This window comes from Ramularia collo-cygni (genome assembly GCF_900074925.1).
Source record: "Ramularia collo-cygni strain URUG2 genome assembly, contig: RCC_scaffold12, whole genome shotgun sequence".
Taxonomy (NCBI): domain Eukaryota; kingdom Fungi; phylum Ascomycota; class Dothideomycetes; order Mycosphaerellales; family Mycosphaerellaceae; genus Ramularia; species Ramularia collo-cygni.
Window position 1 is genome coordinate 371909 of NW_019716266.1, and position 22860 is coordinate 394768.

At 51.7% G+C, this 22860-nt stretch overlaps 11 protein-coding genes; 6 read left to right on the top strand and 5 right to left on the bottom strand.

The window, feature by feature from the left end:
• Window positions 1-1781: 1781 nt before the first annotated feature.
• On the top strand, window positions 1782-3101 carry RCC_07663 (uncharacterized protein; the record flags this gene model as incomplete). Its single annotated transcript, XM_023772918.1, has 1 exon — window positions 1782-3101. The coding sequence occupies one exon, from the start codon at window positions 1782-1784 to the stop codon at window positions 3099-3101; it is 1320 nt and encodes a 439-aa protein (XP_023628686.1).
• Window positions 3102-3426: 325 nt separating this feature from the next.
• Window positions 3427-4060, bottom strand: RCC_07664 (uncharacterized protein; the record flags this gene model as incomplete). XM_023772919.1 has 2 exons in its annotated part: window positions 3427-3832; window positions 3984-4060. 2 exons carry the CDS (start codon window positions 4058-4060, stop codon window positions 3427-3429), a joined length of 483 nt encoding a protein of 160 aa, XP_023628687.1.
• A 1072-nt stretch (window positions 4061-5132) lies between these two features.
• RCC_07665 (related to F-box domain protein) lies at window positions 5133-6412 on the top strand (the record flags this gene model as incomplete). XM_023772920.1 has 3 exons in its annotated part: window positions 5133-5172; window positions 5237-5578; window positions 5763-6412. 3 exons carry the CDS (start codon window positions 5133-5135, stop codon window positions 6410-6412), a joined length of 1032 nt encoding a protein of 343 aa, XP_023628688.1.
• A 1223-nt stretch (window positions 6413-7635) lies between these two features.
• On the top strand, window positions 7636-9177 carry RCC_07666 (probable Centromere/microtubule-binding protein cbf5; the record flags this gene model as incomplete). XM_023772921.1 has 2 exons in its annotated part: window positions 7636-7759; window positions 7826-9177. The coding sequence occupies 2 exons, from the start codon at window positions 7636-7638 to the stop codon at window positions 9175-9177; spliced, it is 1476 nt and encodes a 491-aa protein (XP_023628689.1).
• A 312-nt stretch (window positions 9178-9489) lies between these two features.
• On the bottom strand, window positions 9490-12054 carry RCC_07667 (probable putative alpha-1,2-mannosidase; the record flags this gene model as incomplete). XM_023772922.1 has 3 exons in its annotated part: window positions 9490-9938; window positions 9993-10137; window positions 10297-12054. The coding sequence occupies 3 exons, from the start codon at window positions 12052-12054 to the stop codon at window positions 9490-9492; spliced, it is 2352 nt and encodes a 783-aa protein (XP_023628690.1).
• A 412-nt stretch (window positions 12055-12466) lies between these two features.
• RCC_07668 (related to pigp_human) lies at window positions 12467-13582 on the top strand (the record flags this gene model as incomplete). The annotated part of the gene is made up of 1 exon (XM_023772923.1): window positions 12467-13582. The coding sequence occupies one exon, from the start codon at window positions 12467-12469 to the stop codon at window positions 13580-13582; it is 1116 nt and encodes a 371-aa protein (XP_023628691.1).
• A 43-nt stretch (window positions 13583-13625) lies between these two features.
• On the bottom strand, window positions 13626-14783 carry RCC_07669 (uncharacterized protein; the record flags this gene model as incomplete). XM_023772924.1 has 3 exons in its annotated part: window positions 13626-13995; window positions 14048-14217; window positions 14271-14783. The coding sequence occupies 3 exons, from the start codon at window positions 14781-14783 to the stop codon at window positions 13626-13628; spliced, it is 1053 nt and encodes a 350-aa protein (XP_023628692.1).
• A 449-nt stretch (window positions 14784-15232) lies between these two features.
• On the bottom strand, window positions 15233-16267 carry RCC_07670 (related to mouse KIN17 protein; the record flags this gene model as incomplete). Its single annotated transcript, XM_023772925.1, has 1 exon — window positions 15233-16267. One exon carries the CDS (start codon window positions 16265-16267, stop codon window positions 15233-15235), a length of 1035 nt encoding a protein of 344 aa, XP_023628693.1.
• Window positions 16268-16596: 329 nt separating this feature from the next.
• RCC_07671 (uncharacterized protein) lies at window positions 16597-17759 on the top strand (the record flags this gene model as incomplete). XM_023772926.1 has 3 exons in its annotated part: window positions 16597-16907; window positions 17033-17219; window positions 17271-17759. 3 exons carry the CDS (start codon window positions 16597-16599, stop codon window positions 17757-17759), a joined length of 987 nt encoding a protein of 328 aa, XP_023628694.1.
• A 283-nt stretch (window positions 17760-18042) lies between these two features.
• Window positions 18043-19935, bottom strand: RCC_07672 (uncharacterized protein; the record flags this gene model as incomplete). The annotated part of the gene is made up of 1 exon (XM_023772927.1): window positions 18043-19935. One exon carries the CDS (start codon window positions 19933-19935, stop codon window positions 18043-18045), a length of 1893 nt encoding a protein of 630 aa, XP_023628695.1.
• A 1345-nt stretch (window positions 19936-21280) lies between these two features.
• RCC_07674 (uncharacterized protein) lies at window positions 21281-22150 on the top strand (the record flags this gene model as incomplete). XM_023772928.1 has 2 exons in its annotated part: window positions 21281-21554; window positions 21612-22150. 2 exons carry the CDS (start codon window positions 21281-21283, stop codon window positions 22148-22150), a joined length of 813 nt encoding a protein of 270 aa, XP_023628696.1.
• Window positions 22151-22860: the final 710 nt, after the last annotated feature.

Consider the following 22860-nt stretch of genomic DNA (forward strand, 5'->3'; position numbering starts at 1 on the left):
GCGATTGTGATCAGTACTGGGGCGGTGTTATTGCCTTGCTTCGTTTCGGCGTAGCCGCCAGTCCGCATCACAAGGTTTGTGAGGGCGGCGGAGAGGAACATAGCCGTCTGTATAATGTTGCTGAGGAGCAGCCAACCACGCACAAATCTGCACTGGAAGTGGTTTGCGAGCTGTCCAGCAATGAAAATGCCGAGGCAGAAGCAAGCTAAACTCGTGCCTATGTGTGCTATCGGGATCAGGAAGTCGCTTACCTCTCGACTCCCTACGAGAGAGAAGGCACTGATAGCGAAGAGGACTGTATTACCGGTCTGATTCGAAACAACTGGAGTTACGTGAGACTAGCGCAACAAAAGGGCTTCTTCAGACCAACTCACAGCAATGAAATTTGGGGAAGGAGACCGCATCGATGATACCAGTTGACAAGGCAAGAGCTATGAGCTCAAACTCGAGCAGATGCTGGTCATTGTCGATAGGGGCACGGAGCCAAGATTGGAGTCTTGTCTTCCAAGTCGTCTTTGCTGGCAGTTGTTCGGCGGTCAGTTTCGACAACCTCGACTCAATTTGCGAATCTTCTTGCATGCTGGCAGCGAAATGTTCTCGCGAGGGCTTCTTCTGATCATGGACCATGTTACTTTGGATGAGATCCCTCGGATGCTTAGGTGCGACGTGGAGAAAGTACCAGACACAGATACAGTTCAGACCAGTTGCCGCTTAGATCGTCTTCATCTACATGACCAAACATCGGCTAGCGTTCAGCTAGAGGATCCGACAGATCGAGCTTTCTCTGCGTTGTCCGTTTGCAAACTGGGGAAGTAGAACTTGGAAGGAGCAAAAGGCTTGGGCCGGCCGATCAACTGTCAAATTTACCTCCAAAAACTCACTCATGGCGTGGGTGCACATTCCCAAACAGCATAAGATCGTCGTGCTCCGTAGATCGCTACTCTACTCCGTGAGAGATCTTTGTTGTAATTTACTGTTAGCGTAAGGATAACCGCTATCGGTTCCTACGGATATAAGAGGGTTTTCCTCCCTGCAGGTAGTTTGAGTAATTGAATGGCTCATAACTTTCAACAATCTTGATTCGCACAACGATGACAAGCTCATCGCTTGGCAGTTCGCGCTTCCAGGCAAGGCCTTTAAAGACCACTTTCAGCGCCTGAACTCTGCTTCATCTCGTCTTGGGGTATGTCGATACATGCTCCCAGGAAACTGATGATCTATGCATGTCATACTGTGACTGGTCGGTTCCGAGTGTTGTCGATCTTACTCCTCCTACAACAGATCCGTTCCATCGTCATCCAAAGCGTCATCGCACTGGTCTCAGGGGATGACGGATATCAAGCTGAAAGTGTCGGTTCGATGGTCTGTAAAGTTTACAACGAACACGATATAATGTTTCGAGCTCGCAAAAAGGGTATAGCCTCTTCATTCTTCCCCTGCCTCCTGGAACAACGCAAAAGTTGCTCGCACTCGGAAATTCCAAGACACGCATGCATGACGTGCATGAACAAGGCAGAGTTGTCACAATGTGCTTTGTGTGCATTGTATCCCTGGACCGCGTCTTTGTCTTGCAGAAAGAACAAAGATGGTCTTCGCACCTCTAGCGCCTCCCTTGTCTGCAAGACTGCGCACATATATCAAGGCCTGTAATGCAGCAAAAGTTTCTCTGGTTGTCCTCTTCATCGATCTCCCAACCTCACGTATAAAGCTCGAAGCATTTGGTTACAGGCCGGTCCTGTACAATCCTCATCGTCCTCTACTCTCTAGTTCGACGTGGACAAATGTACGACGCTTCGAGGCTGTTTTACTTCGCCTCCTTCGCCAGCATGAGTCTTGCACTGCTACTTGCTGTGCAGGAAATCTCCATCAGACGTCAATCTCGTAGAGATAGGCAAAGCTCAAGGCATTCCAGCCGGACGCCGCTTCTGGGGAGGAGACCACTAATCGATGAAGAGCAGGGCGCGGAAGCACACAGCTACGACCAGCGTGCGACAGCTGACAGTATCCTTAGCTTGTACGGCACTTTCAGCGACTACTCCCTTCCGAGTTTCCCCATGCACTCCGACTTGACCGCCGAGATACTACCCGAGGAGTCCTGCACCTCCACATCGAGGCCACTCCTTCCATGGGGTCGGGACAATTTCGATGCTCTACCGTCGATGCCAGAGAGCTTTGCTGCAACTTATCAGTTGATCAAGACATTTTCACGTATCTCCATGGCCCCTGTCCATCTCGTGAAACATCGAGTTTCTGGCGAGCAGTTAATCATCAAGCAGCTTCAGAGTCGTCCCGGCGTAGGAGATCAATGTTTGCCCATGGAAGCTTTCATCCTGACCAAAGTCCTGGGAAGCCACAAGAACGTGTTGGGCGTGAAAGATGTCCACACTGCTCAGGATGGTGTCCACGTGCCATACTCGAACATGGTAATGCCGTTCTGTCGATCGGGCGACCTTCACGGCCTAATCAGCAAATTCATGAAGCGAGGAGAACCAGTTCCTCCACAGTTCGTGCTCCACTTTGTCAGCGGCATGATCGACGCCTTGGCCTTCCTGCACCACGGCCATGCCTCTTACGACCCAACGACAAGACGCCCGGTCGTCGTGGATCAACCAGTCATTCTGCACTGTGACATCAAGCCCGACAACATCTTCTTGGACCTCACGAAAGACTCCGCTTACGGCCTTCCAAACATCCTGCTCGCAGACTTTGGCCTTTCAGCCCGCGAAGGCGTCAAAGGTATCCGAGGGACGCCAGTCTACTTTCCCCCTGAACTCCTCGAAGCTAACACCCGCGCCTCTGAGGAATTGGGGTACTGGAAAAAAGCTTGCAACACATCCTTCTGCTCCAAGCAAAGCGACATGTATTCCTTCGCCGCGACTCTTTACACGCTAATCACTTTCGAGCGATATGTTCCTGGTGACGACATTGAGACTGCTTTCTACACATCCAATGTAAGGGATTATGTCGACATTCTCTTCATCCTTGAATCTGGACTTTCCGAGTGGGCTGAGGATCGAGAGCTGGCGAAATCGTGGCATCATGTGTCTTTTACTTACAAGCAGRCCCTGAAGCTGTGGCACGACGCGGGCGGACGTTTGTAATCTTGGTATACCAACGCTGACGAACAGGCTGACGCGGCAGCAGGAGCCAGCAGATCTCCGCAGGTAAACTCTGAACAGAGTGCGCTTGGGCTCTTCTCGGTCGGCGAATGTAGCGGCACGTCTTCTGTGTACGAGGCCGTAGCCCATGAGTGCGACGACCTGGTAGACATGCTGAACCAACTGGAAGAAATACAGTAAGCCAAGAGCATTGTTGTGACCAAATCACGCAAATGCAGTAAGTATATCCTTCATTCTCCGTAGCCAAACCTGAACTTCTCACTTCATGCACTGTCGTTCCTCCTTTCTCATGTCTCGTTTTCAAATGTCATTCCCGTAAACACATAGCTGCCACGTCAAACGCACTCCGAGCCAGGATCGCCGCATCGACCATTTCCGTACTCATCATTTTCGTGGCAAGGCTTTCCGAGAAACTTTTGGTGACAGCTCCAGTGATTTGTACGTTGCGTACGCCGCGCAAGTTCCCAAACGGATCGAGGATCGCCTCCAAATCTTCTGAAACCCTGTCTTTGCCATCACGTTGACGCCCGACTTCGCTTTTGGTCTGATCGAGCATCGCGTTCCCGTTGTTGAATTTGCCTTCACGTTTACGTGCGACATCGCTTTTGATCTGATCAAGTATCGGGTTGCCGTTGGAGACTTGTATCCTGATCTTGGTCAGACGGCGTTCCTGGTCGACTAAATCCCTCGTAGGGTCGTTTGGCACTGGCTGCCTGAAAGTGAAAAGATTAGCAACGTCTCATACAATAGGGCCAGGTTCAGCGATCTCCAAGAACCCGCTGTCTCCAAACGTGCAGAGACATCCYCCTGCGCATGGTCTTTCAAGTCTGCCCTGGATTATATTTCCCGATTGGCTTCACTTACAAGGCGATCACAAGACGCTCTACTTGCTTCCGCAGTCCATGGGCAAGACCTTTGCCACTGACATTGAACTTGATCATGCTAGTGTAGCTGTCAACGTGATCTATATTCACAATTACCCGCTTTATAAGCGCAAGGTATCTTTTGGGTAGCAGCTCCAAGAAAGGGTATTGACGTGTTGGAGTAAGGCCAGCTTTGAGCATCCAGCTGTAGCGAAAACTGATACCCGAGAAGGTCACGAACAGCAGGAACGTATTGGCTCCGTAAATGATCTCGGCACACTCGTCGTGCAGCTGTCGGGACGCAGATAACAAGCGAATGTTTCCCCTTTGCCACACAAGATGAGTTGGGCCCTTTTGAGACGTGTCGATATTTTGGGGAAGTATCATTCCACGAGCTCCTCTCTTTTGTACAGCACTGAAGTTTCGAGCATGGCTCGCCAGTGGATTGCCATCTCTATGCTCTAGAGTTCGCGGCAACAGATATCCATAAATCTTTTGCCTCAGCTCAAGGGGAAGCTTCAATAGAGGAAATGCGGGCTTGACAGGCGAGCGAGATCTTTCTTCCAGCTGCTGCCATGTTTCGTGGCGGGGAAGAAGTGTGCGATCGGTTACGACGGTTGTCGGAGCGAAATGCGGCGAGATGTAGTAGTCTCTGCAGTTGTAGTGGCCTGTGTCCATACCAGTGTGGTGTAACAAGCAGGAAGCAAGCGAGAGAGATCGAGTGGGGATCGAGTGAAGTGGATCGAGTGGAGTGCTGGGCTTCGCTTCAAGGTTCGCCTCGCTTCCCCGGATCGGAGCATGGACCATTGCGCCAGGTTGACCGCCTCGACGTCCTGCGGCTCTTGTCCTTTCCTCTCCTCTCCACAACACACCATGGATTCAGCGACGATGAGCTCCTCACGAGAGCCAGCGCCTACGCCGGAATGTGTCAATGGATTCAGTTCCAAGCTTTATAGCCCCAGGACTATTGGGGTTGTCATCCGTTAATCCCATCTTCTCTCCACCAGAAACGTTCAAACACGCGTCTGGTGTGCCTTGTTCCTTTAATCGAGGACTATCTGAACGAATCTCAAGAAATCCAAGGTTTATTGCCATCAATCACCTAATTTTCGCGACAACGCAATCAATTCCGCCAACTGTCGCCACAACGATGTTCTTCGACACGCTCCCCAACGAGATTGTAACACACGGTATGTTTGAGAGACTTGCCCATGTCTTCGACACGCCTCACTTAGACTCATACCTGCTCCATAGTCTTCCTATCTCTACCTAACATTGCCTCCGCAATCAACCTATCCTCTACTTGCCACCGCTTCCGTGACGCCTACCAATCTTCCAAGAAGCTCGAAATCCTTCAAGGCGCCGCCGATGCAGAACTCGGGCCAATCGAAGATGTGGTTCAGCTTCTCACCCAAAACGCCTCACAACCAGCCCACATCCGTAGAAGAGTGCCCATGTCTGAGGCTCTTCTGCATCAAGTCATCAAAACCGGCCGAACTGCCCAGAAATACGAAGACATTTACCCGTTGAAGAAATGGAAGATCGATTTCGCGAACAGGAGGCTCTTGACAAGCACTGAGCGCTTCACTTTGAGACGTAAGTGAAATAAAGCGACGGGCAAAAGGCGCATCCACACACCCCGTTTGCGTTATGCCGCTATACCCCTACCTTGGGAAACTCTGCGAATGGGGTGGCGCTCGTGCTTACGAAACGCGATATCGTTCAAGAGAGCCTACGCCCATTGGGCTCATTGCGTACATCGCTAAATCTCCGGTTTTAGGTGCTCTTTACCGGCTGTGGCTCTACTCCAAGGCCTTTCACACCCCCACACATGTCCGTACCTGCCGCAGCTTACCAGAAGTCATGCGAGAGCGTGCAGCTCTCCTACACAACTTTTCCACTGGGGAGTTGGCAGAAATGCTAGACGTACACTCAGTCCTCCGCGATATGGTTGCCAACAACATTTGTCCTTCGAATGGCCGCATTCGACAGAAGTTTCAGAAACGCTATCCGGAAAGCAACAACCAGCTCCTTTTCAACGTCCACCTCAACTACCCATCTACGCCTTCCGCTTTCTCCACTGATGGCTGGGCCCCGAATGTTTCGCTTGGCAAGTATCAATCCCGGCTTGTGTCTACCAAATGGCACGATCCTGGAGCCGAAGGATGGGGAGACGACATCTCACACTACTACATCATCGAAGACTATATGAAGCTGGATCCAGAACAGCTATTGTATCTTCGCGACAATTGTCATCTCAAAGCGCAGGTCGAAAGCCATGTCCGTGGGCTTGGAGAGTACTTCATTAACAATGGCGAGACGTTCTCGGAGACGCTTGCGCTTGTGGTCAAGCAAAGAGGTTGTGACATGGAAGAATTGAGACATGCGGTGGAGGWCGGGGAGGTCGGCGTTGCTCTCTATGACGATTGAAGTGTTCTGCGGGAGGATAATATATATCGGGTCGATGTCTGAAAGTACGATACTCCAGGTCATCTGTCAGGTTCATCCGTATTGCCCAAATCGCCATGTGGCAGCTCAATGGGTGTCGAGATGAGTTATATTTTTCCCCGTCCGCTGCGCAAGTCTAGGTTTGCAAGGGTCATCAAGGTAACCTGATTGGAGGTGAGCTTTGCGCCCCTGACGCGAGCGAGAGCTCGTCGTTGATATGCTTCTGCATGACTTCTTTAGTAGGGTTAGGGTTGGGGTAGTGCCAAAGTGTACGACAATGACTTGCGTGGATGCAGTGTTCAATACAACGTGGCCTATTGTTATAATAACGAGGTTTGCAGTGCAATTTCAGCTTCTTGTGTCTCCCGGTGTAGAGAGGCCGGTGGTGATGGATTCCACAAAATTGCCATCTTCTGACCCAACTGCACGGATGCTTGCGTTAAACTAACCTCTTCTGTCGCAAATTGTTGGACAACACCAGTTTTGTCGAAGGATACCATGCAACGAGAATTGGGTGTTGGAGGCCCATGGATTCAAGGTGGCCGAGTCGATCTGCTAGCTGCAAGATCTCGCAATGCAAAATTGATCACCTCTCTACAAAATGCCATCGATGCTTGTTCGAGCAGTACTCATGTCGGTGACAGAACGTAGCGACACTGCTTCAACACGTATTAAACGAGGAGGTAAACGGCAAGAGCTATGGGCTTTGTCTTGCGATCCAGTAATTTTTCTCATTAGTACCTATCTCGATTGCTGTTTAGGGAGTTCATTGAGAATGGAAGCTTCAAATTGAGGAGAGAGGTTGGAAGGTCTGTCAACCGTATGCTGTGTAGATGCGAAGATCAGGACACATCACTCACTGCAAAGTCTTACTCTACACAATGCCAAAACGAAGTCTGGTGAGGTGTACGGACTTCGTTTTGGCGTCGAGTTGTAGGTAATTTAAGCTGTGATGGAGATGGAGGTTCGAATTTAAGGTGCGGAGCTAGTGCAAATCAAGCCAAGGGCGAAATCGCGGAAAAGCTCATGGAAATTCTTCAGACCTTGCTCTCCAGAACAGCACATCGCACCGCAGTTTGATATTGCTTTCGCTACGACCGACCGCGACCCGTACCCCGAATTGATATCGCCGCATGCGATAAGCGAGCCTGACTCTATTCAATCTCGGTAGCGGAAGCGGAAGAACACACGACGAAAGCGCCGCAATGGCCGCACTCGTCAAAAAGCAGAAGGTCGAGGAGGAGGACCAGCAAATCATCAAGCCCGAGCACATTACCCCCAGCGTCGACACAAGCGACTGGCCACTGTTGTTGAAGAACTGGGATCAACGTGAGATTTCCCCAAGTGAGCGGTGAAATGTAGTGAGAGCTGCCTTCTGACATTTCACACCTGCAGTCCTCGTCCGCACTGGTMACTTCACCCCGATCCCATCCGGATGCACCCCTCTCAAGCGCGACCTCAAGTCGTACGTCTCGTCTGGTGTCATCAACCTCGACAAGCCCTCCAACCCCTCCTCGCACGAAGTCGTCGCCTGGCTCAAGCGCATCTTGCGCGTGGACCGTACCGGCCACTCCGGCACTCTCGATCCCAAGGTCACTGGATGTCTGATTGTCTGCATTGACCGCGCCACACGTCTCGTCAAGAGCCAGCAGGGTGCTGGTAAGGAGTATGTCTGTGTGCTCCGTCTGCACGACAAGCTGCCCGGCGGCGAGTCGCAGCTAGCACGTGCCCTCGAGACACTCACCGGTGCTCTCTTCCAGCGTCCTCCGCTCATCTCCGCCGTCAAGCGCCAGCTCCGTATTCGTACTATCCACGAGAGCAAGCTGCTAGAGTTTGACAACGACCGCCAATTGGCTGTCTTCTGGGTATCCTGTGAAGCCGGTACCTACATCCGAACTTTGTGTGTCCACTTGGGTCTCCTCCTCGGTGTGGGAGGTCACATGCAGGAGCTGCGTCGTGTACGATCTGGAGCAATGGACGAGAAGAGCGGCATGGTCACCCTTCACGACTGCCTCGATGCGCAGTGGCTATACGACAACCAGCGCGACGAGTCCTACCTTCGCACTGTTATCAAGCCATTGGAGACATTGCTCACCACTTACAAGCGTATCGTCGTCAAGGATAGCGCTGTCAACGCGGTCTGCTACGGTGCCAAACTCATGATTCCCGGTCTGCTCCGCTACGAGGCTGGAATTGAGGTTCACGAGGAGGTTGTCTTGATCACCACCAAGGGTGAGGCCATTGCTTTGGCTATTGCACAGATGAGCACCGTTGAGCTCTCATCATGCGACCACGGAGTCGTCGCCAAGGTCAAGCGCTGCATTATGGAGCGCGATCTATACCCAAGAAGATGGGGAATGGGACCCATTGCGACCGAGAAGAAAAAGATGAAGGAGAGTGGTAAGCTTGACAAGTATGGCCGCACCAACGAGGCAACACCATCCGCATGGAAGAAGGAGTACAAGGACTTCAACGACCCCGAAGGCGTCAACGGCACAAACGCTCGCAAAGAGTGGAGTGAGCAACAGGCAGGCGAGGGCGCTGTTGTCAAGGAAGAGGCTACCAAGAAGGAGGACGTCGAGATGGCCGAGTCATCTGCACCAGTCAAGGAGGAGAAGAAGCGCAAGCATGAGGGCGAGACACCCGAGGAGAAGGCCGAGCGGAAAGCGAAGAAGGCTGCGAAGAAGGCCAAGAAAAAGTCCAGGGAGTCGGCGGTCACTGCAAACGATAGCGACGACAGTGATTAAGCGGACTCTCGGGTGATGATTCTTGCACTCAATTACTAGTGGCGGTGTTATGCACGCCCTAGATGGGAACTGTCGGTCTTTCGTGGGATTGTACAGTTAGGCGCTCTACGTTATGGCGAATGACGGTGTTTCGAGGCGTTTGGCTGTGGATGTGGATGCTCGCTACATTTCTGTGCAGCTTGGGATGGATGCTGCGATGAAAAATGAGAAGCATTGTTCAATCTCCACTTCCCATTACTGCTGTGAGGTCCTCATATTGGTGAGGCCATTCTGAAGCTGAGTACCTTTCCACCAGCCCTCGACCTTCAACTCTCATCTCATTGCTCGACTTCCAACTCCAGCATTGAGGCTCGGCGGTAAATCCTCCTGCTTAGTTCCCCAATCACTCTCCGCACCACCCAACGTAAGCTCCAGAGTTTTTCCCTGCAGAAAAAACTCATGTCCAATCCAATTCTTGCTATACACCTCTCCGTCCAATTTCGCACTTTGGATGTAGATATTCCGGTACTTAGCATCGAAGTTGACATTCTTGATAGTTGCGACTTTACCTGTCACCTGCGAGGTATACGAGACACTCTCGAAGAAAGGAGGCGTAATGAGATAGACATTCTGTCCTGCTACAGGAAAGAGACCGGACATTGCGAATGCGAGAAAGGAACCCGAGGCACCGCCATCGTCGTTGCCGGGTAGACCGTTGATGGAGGCGTTAAAGGAAGAGGGGATGTATGTGTGGAGTCTGTAGGCGGAGCGGCCAGGCCGGCCTGCGTGGGAATGTTAGCCTTTGATGACAGGGATATTGTGTGAGTGTTGATTACCGGCATAGTGATATTGAAAACAGGTAAGCTCAGAAGGCTCATTGCCGATATCCAGCAATCCGCCTGTGTGCAAAAGATCTAATCTCGCAACGAAGGTCTCTGGACCGCCAAGTACGTCAATTAACGTCGCCTGGTCTTGTGGCACCTGAAAGAAAAAGCAAGAAGGGTCAGCGGTGTCTTGGATGTTGGGCAGAAAAGGGCTTGAAGGCGCTCTCTCCAAGACCTCAGCAGTTCACAGATGTGTTGATTGCTGGCAACGTCTTCAAATCTGTGATGAGTATCTTCTGCTCTACACCATACTCACATAAAATTGATACTCCCAGATCGCAGATTCAAATGTCTCCTTTGGGTTGGAAGAGTAACTACAGAATGAGTCGAGCGGCGAGCATTCGACTGGATCCTGAAAGCGCCATGTCCCATTTGCATATCGCGGTTGGAAGAAACCCGTGAAATTTCCTACTTGAGTTCCATTTGCAAAGAACGAGGTCTGGTTGTCCTTTTGGAGATTCAGCCAGTTGCTGCTGCGCTGAGTGTACTTCTCATAATCTGTTTCGTGACCGAGGCCACGAGCTAGGGATGCAACGCAGAAGTCATTGTAGGCGTATTCCAGACTACGACTGACGCTGTGGAAGTTTGGACCGAAGCCGAGATAGTCGTAATCGTTGAACGGAATGTAGCCGAGAGTCTTCCAACTCTGTAGACCGCCACGGCCTTCAACTCCCCAGTCAAAGGGCTCGTTTTCGGCATCATTGACCACCGCTTTGTAGGCCAGATCCCAATCGATACCGCTGATGTTCTTGACGTAGGCATCTCCAATCACGACGTCTGCATTAGACCCGCCCTGTGAGTATCCTTTGCAGAGCTGCATGCGACAGTCCGGAAGCCAGCCCACGTGGACATATGTGTCAATCAAGCTGCGAACCAGCTGAGAGAGGACTTTTGGTTGCGTGATGGCGAGATATGGGAACGCCGTTCTGAAACCATCCCATATGCAATAGAACGAATCAAAGTATGGCTCGCCGCTGTTCCACAGCGGATTCTCTCCAGTGTAGTTCTGTGGGGAGACCAATGTTCGATAGATTCCGGAGAAGAAAGACTTTTGCATGTCTTCTGATGCACCGCCGGGTTCAATTGAGATACCCGCAAACATTGGCTTCCAAGTTTCCTCTGCTTCAAACTTTACACGTTCAAAGTCCCAATCCGTGATCTCCTGCTCAGCATTATTGCAAGCTTGCTCCGTGCTGATGAAGCTGACTCCCATACGAGCCTGGAGAGTCCCGCTCGGAGGCCGTTGAAAGCGGACGAACGCACCGGCTTGGATGTAGAAGAGACTGTACCCACGGTTGACAAAGAGTTCTTTGGGCTCTGTTCCCGCACGACCATTTGTCCAGATACCGGTATCGCGGATGGAAGCGCCCTTGAAGTCCGCGCAGAAATAAGATTGATACGACCCGACACCGAAACTTGGAAGAAATGTGCCGTTCCCTTTGATACGTCCAGTATTTTGGTTTACGCTCACAGTGGCGTTTTGACGGCTGTCCTGCAGATCAGTCAAGTCCAACAGCATCAGCGGACTGGATGCATTCTCAGGGAGATGAAAGGCGTATAGCGCAGTGTGTTCTGTGACTGTCATCTCCACGTCAACGCCATCTGTTAGGCTCAGAGAGAAATATCCCGGACGAGCCTTGACGCTGCCATTCTTGTAGTCGACTGCTCTCTCGTACTTGGAACCAAACTTGCAGCCTTCCAGCGTGTCACCTGCACATGAAGGTTGTATGGACAGCGGAAAGTTGCCCATCGATGGCTGTCCACCAGTTCCGGAGTCATGCTGCGCGCTGAAGCCCGTTACATTTGACAAATCATATGAGAAGCCGGGAGTATTGGCTCCAGAGACATCAGCAACTGCCTTTGCAAGCCCGAACGGCAGCGACGCTCCTGCGAAGACATTGCCGCCGTTGTACGATCCGATCAGTGGATCGACAAGGGCGTAGTTGTTGGTGGCAGTGTCAGTTTGAGAAAGAGCAGGGATAGCAAAGGCGAGGAGAAGGTGAGCAATGYGCATGTTTGTGAGATGGTGAGACTGAAGAGCAAGGACAGAGCAATAAGCACTATCTCGTAGAGATGCGAAACATGTCGTAGCATAGAGTTCGACACGAGAGTTTGGCTTCAGTGCAACATCCCAGAGACGTTGTGATCGTCAAGGAAGGAGTGTGGAGGGGTTAGGAAAATCGATCTTTCTTGTATCTCGATGTCAAAACCTCACACCGGACATCGCGGACCATGCCCGTACGAGCACAAAAGCATCGTATGGATCTTCAATGGCATTCTTGATGTGATCGAGGCCGAAGAGAAGAGGAACCTAATGATAAGCATGTGCGTGAAGTCGGGACATCTGCGAAAAACAAGCTTTGTGGAGAGGCAGATCTCATCTCGGATCTCTCATCCCTCGATCTCGACTTGAATGTCTATCCAACATGCCTCCCCAAAGCAGAGGGACTCCTCTCAAACCGCCGCCCGTCCCCTCGGGCTTCCAATCCAAATCCACGCCGAATCTGCCCACGCTGCGAACACGCGACACGAATCCCAGCAACAATGTCTCGGACTCCCCGGACGCGCCAGGCGAAGCATTCGCGCTGAATACAAATCTCAACAAGCAATCTCGATCGCCAGCATCGTCTGAAGTAGACTCGGGCGAGGACGAGGATGGCCATGTTCCAAGTCTGCCTCGAAGGCCACTCTACCACCATCATTCGCGAAGCCACACCCATCTGGCCCCCTTGGCTTTTGCACCTCCCTTCTACAACCGACCACCAACACCGCTTCCGCCCTCACCATCTCTGACTTCCTTGCTCCGACCGAATTTCAGTTCCCAGAATAGCAGGCCAGCCACACCAGATCCGTCCAGCGATGAGGGAACAGTGCATACACGAGGCGATGCGACAGGCACGCAAACGCCAAACTCTGCCGCTGCGTCAACCCTGACCAGCACATTTCGCTCGGCAAAGCCCATCCCGCGAGCCAGTCCCAAGGTGCCGACGTATGAGTACTACGGCTTCACCTTGTACATGACGAGCAGTCTGGCTTTCATCGTCTATCTCCTCTGGGCCTTTCTCCCTTCGCCTTTCCTACACCAGCTCGGGATTGAATACTATCCGAATCGTTGGTGGGCACTCGCGATCCCCGCATGGTCGTTCATGCTGGTAGTCTACATATACGTCGCCCTGGCTTCATTCAACGTCGGCTATCTCACACTGCCGCTTCAAAGCACAGAGTGTCTTGTGGACGAAGCTGCGAATGTCGCGGTGATTGATGAAAGCGGCAAGATCATTAGGAATGATCGTGCGAGCTGGCGGAGTCCCAGTCCGGATCGTCTCAAGCAGAAACCGGTAGTGGCCAAGAAGGGCAAGAATGGAGGCCATAGTAGGCAATCAAGCTTGACGAAGGTTCAGACGAATCGCGAGCTCGATTGGCGGAGTATGTGGAATGAAGGCACGGATGCCGTCATGGATATACCGATAGGAGGCGTTTGTGAGATTTTGTATGGCGGTGCTGCTTCTGATGATGATACCCTGTGTGAGTATGAGCAATGAGGATGTCTTCGTACTACCAATCTGATCGTTCTATTTGATCCATCTATATTGAGTCTTGGAGCTCTGTAATGTATTCGGCCACTTTATTCGCAACAGTTGTCATGTCTTTCGTCTCCAAAGAGAATGTATGAGGAATCTCGCCCGGATCGATGAACATTGTCGATACAGATTCCGTGCTTGACGTCTGAGCCCGAGCAGCAATGAGAGCATCGCGGGATTGATTGTTGACCCAGTAATCATTCTTTCCCCAGTAGAAGAACAGTTTCGTTCTCGGTGCCTTGGAGTCGATGGACAGCTCGGTCTCAGTTGTTTCAACTCCATTCACATCATCGCTGTAAGGAAGCATACCCCATACATTAGCAGGATGCCATTTGTCCTCTTTGATCTCCCGCATCTCGTCGTTGGCCATGTATCTGTCTCGGTCAGCGAGAGCCTTGAATCCGACAGCGATTCAGAGACACCTACATAACCTGCCCAACGCCATTCCTACTCCTAATCATCGCCTCAGTCACAGCCACAGCTTCCGGTCCAGGATTCAGCATCTGTGGCCAGTCGATCCATGAAGTTGGTATACATGCTAAACATCTAGCAACACATTGCAAGAAGGTCGGTAGAAAAGGGATCGCTAGAACCCACTATCCGCAAAGTCAGTCGTCTCAACTGCACTTCTCGTTCGAAGGAAACCTACACTCAGGACCTTCCCTCTAGGACTCTTCGCGATATCAACCACGGTAGGGAACAAACAGATCCCTCCCAGTAGATTGAAAATCGCACGTTCCTCCCGCTGCTTCTCCCACCACGCAAGGACTTCGAGCAGCATATAAGCCCCCACAGAATGGCCCATCAAAACTACCTGCAGGGGTTCCTCGGGATTATCAGAGCCTGCGATCTCACGAGTCTTGGCTTGTAGACGTCGCTTCACTCCTTCGATGACTTCGCGGAGAGAATATGGCGGGTCGTGGCCGTGAGAGCGGGGAGTTGTTGGGTGAATTTCAAAACCATCGTGGCTGGATCCGTAGATCGTGATGTTGGAATTGTTGGTGTTTGCTTGTAAGGTGCGATGGACCTGGGATAGGAATGCGTGGTAGTATTCTATGAGGCCGGGATTGCCGCAGATGAAGAATATGAGGAGGCGCTTGTGGGRTTTGGTATTACTGGTCTTAGATGGGAGCAGTGTAATCTCGTCTTGAAGTTTTTCCATTGTGTCCCTCTATTACTTTCCCCAGTTTTGGTGTTGCTGGCATATGAAGTACGTTGAGATGTAAAATGTCAGGGATGGAAGTTCGAGATCGGAGTTGCAATGCCTTACCGATTCATCTGGGCTAGGTATTATGTGTATGGGAGCAAGAACATGCTTAAGGTTGTCTTGATGTGCGAAATGCCGCGCATTATTGAATGCATGAGTACGGTATAGAGTTGTCAAATTGCAATACTGAAATGCAAACCATAGTCGTGTATTCGCAAAAGTTCTGGCAAAGTCGTCATGACATGATTCAGCACGAGCGGCCCCCTTCAAGCGAAGGCATGCCTTTGTACAACCATTCCGCTGAGGCTATAAAACTTGATACATAAGTGAGGCTCATTCATTGAGCTGATCCTAAACACCCCAACGCCATCGCTAAATTCAATACAATGAGGCGGGCGTCAGAATCAATTGAATCGCGGCCTCTTTGACCCGCCGTATCCGCGCTCTTCAGCAGCACGCTTGCGTTCAAGTTCCTCCTTCATGATACGCTCTGCATTGCTCATCTTCTTTTCGGGCTCCGGTACGAAGGCATCCTTCTTCTTGGCAAACGGGTTCTTTTTTGCCAGAGGATTTGCCGCCTTCTTCTTCGCCAGGGACAAAGACATCTTCACAGGCGCCTCTGGCTTCTCGGTTTCTTCCTGGATCGACTGCTCTGCTTCCTGCGGCATATCACTTGCCGCTGCCTTCTCTGCAGGTTGCTCGACAGTGGAGAATGTATCGATTGCGACTGGTGCATCTTCCGCAGGCGCTTCTGATGTAGAGGGCTTTGCGGGACCTTTCGCTTTGAGGCTGACAGAGACCTTGATCGGTTCCAAAGGTGCAATTTTCTCAGCATCACCATTTGTAACCTGTGGCGTCTCAACCGTCCTGTGTACTGCTTTTGCGGCCTCTGCCTCTTTCGCCCGCTTGATCTGTTGTGCCAGCAACCTGCTCTCAATATCTTCATCTCCTTTGATCAGCCTCTCTTTCTTCTTGATATCCTCCCGCCGCCTAATTGCCTCGGCGCTGTCGTCAATCCACTGAATTTCCAACCCTCGATCACCCTCCTCCACTCTGCAAATACCTTCCCGACCCAGGTGCTTCGCAAACTCCGTCATGCTCGGCCATTTCGTAGCGTTCATATGCACGTGCTCCTTATCGCGAATGTACTCCTGGTAGAAATTGTTCATGTGCACCTTCTTCTCACCATGCGCTGTGCGAAGCAACTGTAAGAAATCTCGCTGAAACTGGCGACTGTAATCATTGATGACTTTTCTGGGGTCCTCGCCCACTTGCAACATGGCGCGTACATGCCCTTMTGACTGTGTGTGCTGTTTGAAGCCGTTCTCGTCGCGACACTGCTTCTCGCAGATCTGGCAATACCATCGCAGGCGCTGCAGGCCTTTTGCCTTCATTTTGTTCGCGACATATTTGGTGCTGCCCACCTCTGCTTTCGGCATCGTGGCGGTATTGATGTGAATACGACTGTGAGCAGTTCAGAATCACACAATCAGAGGCCGGACAAGACGCGCGTTGTTGGTGGCAGGTGGAGTACAGGACGACGAGGTCAAAGAAATCTTGAAAGCTGACTGATCATGAACTTCGCCACTGGGTCGATGACTTCCACCCTAAACTACCAACACATTGATCAGGTTTGAACCAGAGCGGCCAGCTGTCCTCTACATTGACATCACAAGCCTCGAACGGATGTAAGCAGTAGCATTCCATCTCGTTGCTCGTGACGAGCTTTCATCCACATCATCTCCTCTGCGCCACACTTTCGCCAACCATGCATCTCACCAGCCTCATCACCACGGCCCTGGCGGCAGCTGGGACACTCGCGAAAAGCAACAAGGACACGAGCGCAGTATTGTTATCCAAAGTCAGATCTCTCACCCTCCGCGATGGTTACGAGACTTCTCATCGGCGTGTCTCGGCCATGCCACAGCTTAACTGCGTTGGCGGAAACGCCAAAGGCCTCTATGATGTCGAGGAGATGCGCTGCAAGAACTCTGGATCTCAATATGATGCCGAAGATGTTCAGTGGACCTGTCAGGCATCACTCCCACCAGAGTTCAAGCTTGGTAGCACCGAAGTCATGTAAGTCGAGTGGAGAAACATTCTCCTCTGTATACCAGGCCAAGACAGGCTTCACATGTCCTGCTCTGTGAAAGTGTAGACGGGAGACATAGTTCCAGAGACAAGCTGATCATACTGCATTCTAGGTGTGAAGGCTACGACTCCCCAGACGATCCCTACATCCTCAAAGGCTCCTGTGGTGTTGAATACCGCTTGATTCTCACACCGCTCGGCGAGTCCAAATATGGGCCTCGCTCTGAATCTGCATGGAAATCGAGATCGAACAGCCTAGGCGAGGGCGGGCTGAGTGACAAGGTAGCGACGACACTTTTCGTAAGTATCTTGCTATTTTTGATCTGCTACACGACACTGATCATCTCATAGTGGGTCGTTTTTGTCGGTATACTGTGTGTGATTGTCTACAGCGTCTGCTGTTCTGGAACTGGAACGAATCGTAACAGACTCGGCCGTGGCTTCAACCCTGGCTTCGGCGGTGGCGGAGGTGGATATGGCGACGACGATAGCTCGGATCCACCTCCCCCGTACACGCCCCGAGCTCCGAAAACCAAAAAGTCTTCCACACGCTCAAGTGCAGGAACCGCGAGCTCCTCGAGCCAAGTCCCTTCATTCCTAGGCGGTGCAGCAACCGGCGCAGCAGCTGGGTACGCCGCGGGAGCCTGGAACGCAGCTCGTCAAAATCGCAATCGATCTTACCAGGACCCGCCACGCGCAGGTCCATCAAGCTGGTTTCAGCGGCAAGAACCTACTTACAACGCACCCTCGAATTGGGGCGCCGGGCCYTCAACCAGCTCTCCATCGCCGAGTAGCAGTCGTCATGAGTCAACAGGGTTTGGCGGAACGACTAGACGGTAGTCGACTATGGAGATGACATGAAACTATCCCTATCACCAACACTTTCATGTATTTCGAGGCAGAACTTATGGCATCAGCGACTTGCTGTTTTGAAACGCATCAATTCAGATGATCAGACAACTGTACAGGTATACAGGGCTTTTCGTAGTTACCAGTCTACGGTTGCAAATGAAAGCTTCGACTTCTGCATCAGAATTGCTAAGGCTACATTGAATATAACATGATGACACCTGGAGCTATGAAAGCTGATAAAAACTGCAGAAGTTCAAACCCGTCGTCAACATCAATACACATGAGCAGCCCGCTTTCGTGGCACTGGGGTAGCCTCGACATTGCTTGTGATTGTCGACAAAGTTGTAGCAGCGATTGTCGAGAATGGTAGAGTAGTGCTCTCCGGGAACGTGAGGCTAGCAGCGACCGTCCATCCAATGCCGGGTCCCACGATGCTCATATCTTGATGTAGCCCGCAGCGGGTACTGTAGCCGAATTGAACTGCATCACAGTCCGCGGTACACAAGGCCACGCAAGCTGCGAAGTTTGAGGCGGACGTGTAGCGAGAGTTTGCTGCTGTGACAATGCTGTCGCATAGTACCATGAAGAAGTTGAAGTCGGTCGGATCAACAAAAACTCCTTTACCAAGGCCAGGGCATACTACGGCACTGACATCAGGGACCGATGCAGAGCGTGTGGCGTTTGCATACGGTCCGCCTGAGCTGAATGTCTCTGATGGCGTGAATGATGCCATGGGTCCAGTCGTTGGCGCGGGGCTTGCATATACAGTGGGTTTAGGAGAGGAGGCGGTTGAGAGGGCGAGCTTGCTGCTGAAAGGAGCCGGTGGTAGCAGACTCTTCGTATTGGAGGCTGAGGGCGTACCAGGAGGACTTGTTGTTGAGCTGTTGCGAGTGGAAGTCGATGTGGTGTACGACGTTGACGAAGGACTGTCATCCTCATCGCCGTCGATGTCCGCAACAAGTAGGACGAAATCTGAACTTTGCCCGGGTCCGCCATCTAAGCCTTGCTGGCAGAGATGGCAGGCGTTCCGGTCGCTGTACCAAAGTACAGCGAGGCAAGTAGCGTCCTGGTCGCATTCCAGCATACACTCGTCCTGCGAGACAGGCCCATCCACAATCGCCGTGCTGTCGCAGACAGGATCAAAGGAACACAGTGCCGTATATGTCTGGTCCAGCGTGTCGTCCACTGCAATCCCATCACAGACAGGGCATGTAAGAGACGAAACGTCACAGCCACTGTTGATCGGCAGAATCGATGCGGTAGAGTCAGGCACAGTAGAGCTCGTAGTCTTGTTAGCCGTGATGGAACCGTTGCTGGCCTGGAAGCTTGTCCGAACCGCGCTCAGARTTGATGGCCTGGCAGTCACAGTATCTGCACTACTGGCAACCGGGAGGAACGCTGCGTATTCATTCTCTACAACTGGGTAGACAACCGGACCCCGGGCAATCTCGCAGCTACCACGTTCAGCGGAGTAGCTAGTACCGAGACACCAGCTGAAGCCATCGCATACTTCCAGACAGCCTTCCCAGGAGAGAAATTCTTGAACAGAGTAGGTTCCCTCGGTGAACAATGATCTGTCGCAGAAGACGTGGTATTCCTTTCCAGATTCATCTTTGACAACCGTATCGTTGCAGCCCGGGCAGATGTTGAACCGATTTGAGTTACAGCTTTCGGAAATTGCACCAGGTGTGGGCATGCTGGGGTTGGCAATGATATCTGATGACACGGAGCTGCTGGTGGGAGCACTCCGTGTCGTCGTGATCTGCACAGGAAGTTGAGGGGCTGCGGTGCCGCTGGCCTGGGGCAGACGAAAGAGGTTGATGAACCCAGCAGAGGTCGTCATTCCCTTCTCCTTTCCAGAGATCAGGTTGCAGCCACCTTCTGCGTCAATGTTGACACTGTAGCAATCCTCCGTCTCTTCGCATGCTTCCATACAGATCAGCGGAGAGGTCTTGCCTTCCACCTTGATTGTCTTGCCCTCGGCTTCCATGGTCCAGTCACACGAAACGCTATACTTCGTTCCGCCGCTGCTTGTGACGCTGTTACCATCCAGCGTGGGACATAGAGCTTCCATCTCCGAACTCTCAGTGATAAGTTGCGTATCTGCCAGAACGGATTGTGTGGCCATGGCAGCAAGGGCTGCGACGGCAGTAAAAGACTTCATCTTGCAAAAGAGTGGACGCCGAAGCAAATGTTTCGCAGCAGGAAATGATTGTACAGAGCGCTGTTGTTGTGGAAGTGTCGTTGCTGAGAGGTGCAGGTGGGAGTGAAAAAAGCTGCCCTCCTGCCAGTACAGCATTCCGTTGCGTCAGGGAGGCAGGCTATCAATGCAAGGCCAAGAATGCGAGATGAAACGCGTGAACTCATTTTACTTACTTGTCAGAGGGTGCGCGTAGCTGGCACACGGGAGTACAGACTCTTGTAATTACAATTGATGTATGGGAGCATCTTGCGTTTGTTCGAGGACCTGAAGTGGCACAAAGCCCCTTTCTCACGGGAGCATCGCGAAACGATCAGAATTGATCATACCGCACCGCGAATAGTATAAGTGTGATGACATCTTGACTCCTCCCGGTCTGAAAGTAGAATGGGGATGTTTGCAAGTGCAACGCGGATAGTCCGAAACGCGTTGTCTAGCATTAGCAGATGGCAAACGACGGGGAATCGGGCAGAGGGCACCCTCTCGCGAGAGATGAGTTCTATTCGCATACGTGAAGATGGTCACGGTGTAACCTCCTCTCCAGGACTGAACGGATGCTGTGCGACTCATCTCGTCGATCTCTATGCAGTGACCGAAAATCCAGATTGTCGACCCAACGCTGTCGGTCTGAGTGGGTGGTTAAAGATGGAGAGTATTTGTATGTTACATTGGGTACAAATCACTCAATGGTCAGCGTGGGTGAGAGAGAAAATAGGCAGAAGCATTACAACATTATGCTCTTGATACAGCGCGATAACCTCTAGCGCAGCGATCAARATGTTCCGGAACTTGCCGACCACTCTTGACTTGTGAGGTGGCTTCTCTCTCCGCTGAATGCTCACATTGCCATCGACACTCAACATTCGCTCGATTGCCCCTTCTTTGTCTTGAGAATAATCATCATCTTCGCAGCTCTGCAGTGAGCTCTGTCACAAAATTTGAGCGGGAACTTCGCCTATGCAATATAGCATTGGGGGCATGTGTCCAATGGGATCATTCATTCAAGCGCCCAGTACGTTTGACGCCCAGAACTCCAACGATGTGGGTATATATGGAAGTGGATCCTTCAACAGCGCCTCTATGCATTGCCAGAATGGCCAAGATAGCCCAGCGTGCATATGATAGACATCATCCTTGCATCTGCAGTGTTGGAAATATTGAGGCTCATGCGGCACGGCACAGCATTCGTGCTCAAAGCAGTTTRCTCGCATGTTATAACGACCGGGTCTGTCCTCGATAAGATTCTCTCATACTTCATTTTCTCATACTTCTCTCTCTCCTCATTTCCGACATCAGGATTTCCGCCGCGATGACTTGCAGGCAACATCTCCAAAGATTTCTCGCCTCACTCATATTTGTTGCATCGGCATGCTCGCAATCTACTCCTCTGGATTACACACCATACCAACCCCTTTCGGCAACACCATTGGTAGCGAACAGCGGCATGTTCTTATGGCCACAGCCCGGATCCGTAGAGCTCTATGAGGTCGGATCGATGATGAATATATCCTGGTCGTCTAAGTTCTCGCGAGTGAACCTTTGGCTTGTACCAAACTCCGACGGCAATACCTATCCATTGCTGTGTAAGTCTATGGCCTCACAAAGCGCTCCGTCAGGTTTCAACACTAATAGGATATCAGCGAATACTTCTTCAGTCAACTTTGAATGGATAGTCCAGTGCCTTGGAGACTGTCAGATTCCTTGGCTCGTACGTGCGACCGACGCCGAAAGCGACGCCGAAGCGCAGATGAACAGCGGATTCATCTCAACAGAATTTCGAATCATGCCTGCCGGCGAGAACAGCACGAGTGCGAGTAGTGGCCCAGCGAGCACAGGCCCGACCAGCACGAGCACGACCATGGTCAGAATTACAAGAACAATCACACCAAGGTTGACCATCACGCTTAACAGCACGACGGCCAGCACTGGTACAACTACTGCGACCTCGGACAGGTCCGCGATAACGGAGACAACGTCTGTCATGACCACAACAGCTTCGAGTACTCCGGCCATGACAGCTTCGAGAACCCCGGAGCCGACGACAACGCCTCTAACGCAAGGTGAAAGTTCGACAACAACATCAGCGCAGCAGACTGGAAATGCGGTAAAGGGCGTTGAACTTGTTGTGGGGATAGCGGTAGCAGCCGCCGTTGGAGTAGTGATCGGCTGGCATCCATAGGCTCGACCAAGACAACTTTAATCTGATGTCCATTGGACTCTACCTCTCTTCCCAAACATGTGGTTTGGGTGGTCATAGCTTCCCGTCCGCGAGCCTGGTCATTGATATGTTGCGAAGAGAGCGGCAAGGTTTGCCTTCACCGCCCCTCGTCCCGTTCCTGCAGCGAAAGTCGTGAAGACTGGCGGAGTATTGCCATCGAGCGAGGAAGAAATGCGGGTACACACCTCGGAGTGCAATCAATGATAACATCCCCGGAATTCTGCTGTTGCTGATTCGCTGATTCACTCGCAAACCAGGGGTATAGGTAGAGCTCGAATGGCGTGGCCGCGTGGAGGCACTCCAACGCGTGCTCTGCAGACTCTACTTCCTGCAGGGGTTGTGAGACAATCTACCAGATTAGGGAATATGGACCGCTGTCGAGAAACCAGGATTCTGTGCTCAGATGGTCCAGATCTGTTTGCGGCTAACGGACCGTTCGACTGCACACCATGGTCAAGTTGAAGACGAGCGTACAAAGGGCTGAGGGGGGATGCCGCCGCGAGGATGGAAATAGAGCTGGTCAAAAAGGAATTCAAGAAGGATTTTTGTTGAACCTCGCACTGCCATCCTGTTGTCTGTGTTTTGCAATGAAATTTTTGGTGTTTTGAGATATCTCGTCAACGCCGGGCAGGTCATAGAGAGGCGATGATGTGAGACCTTGAGAACGGCGA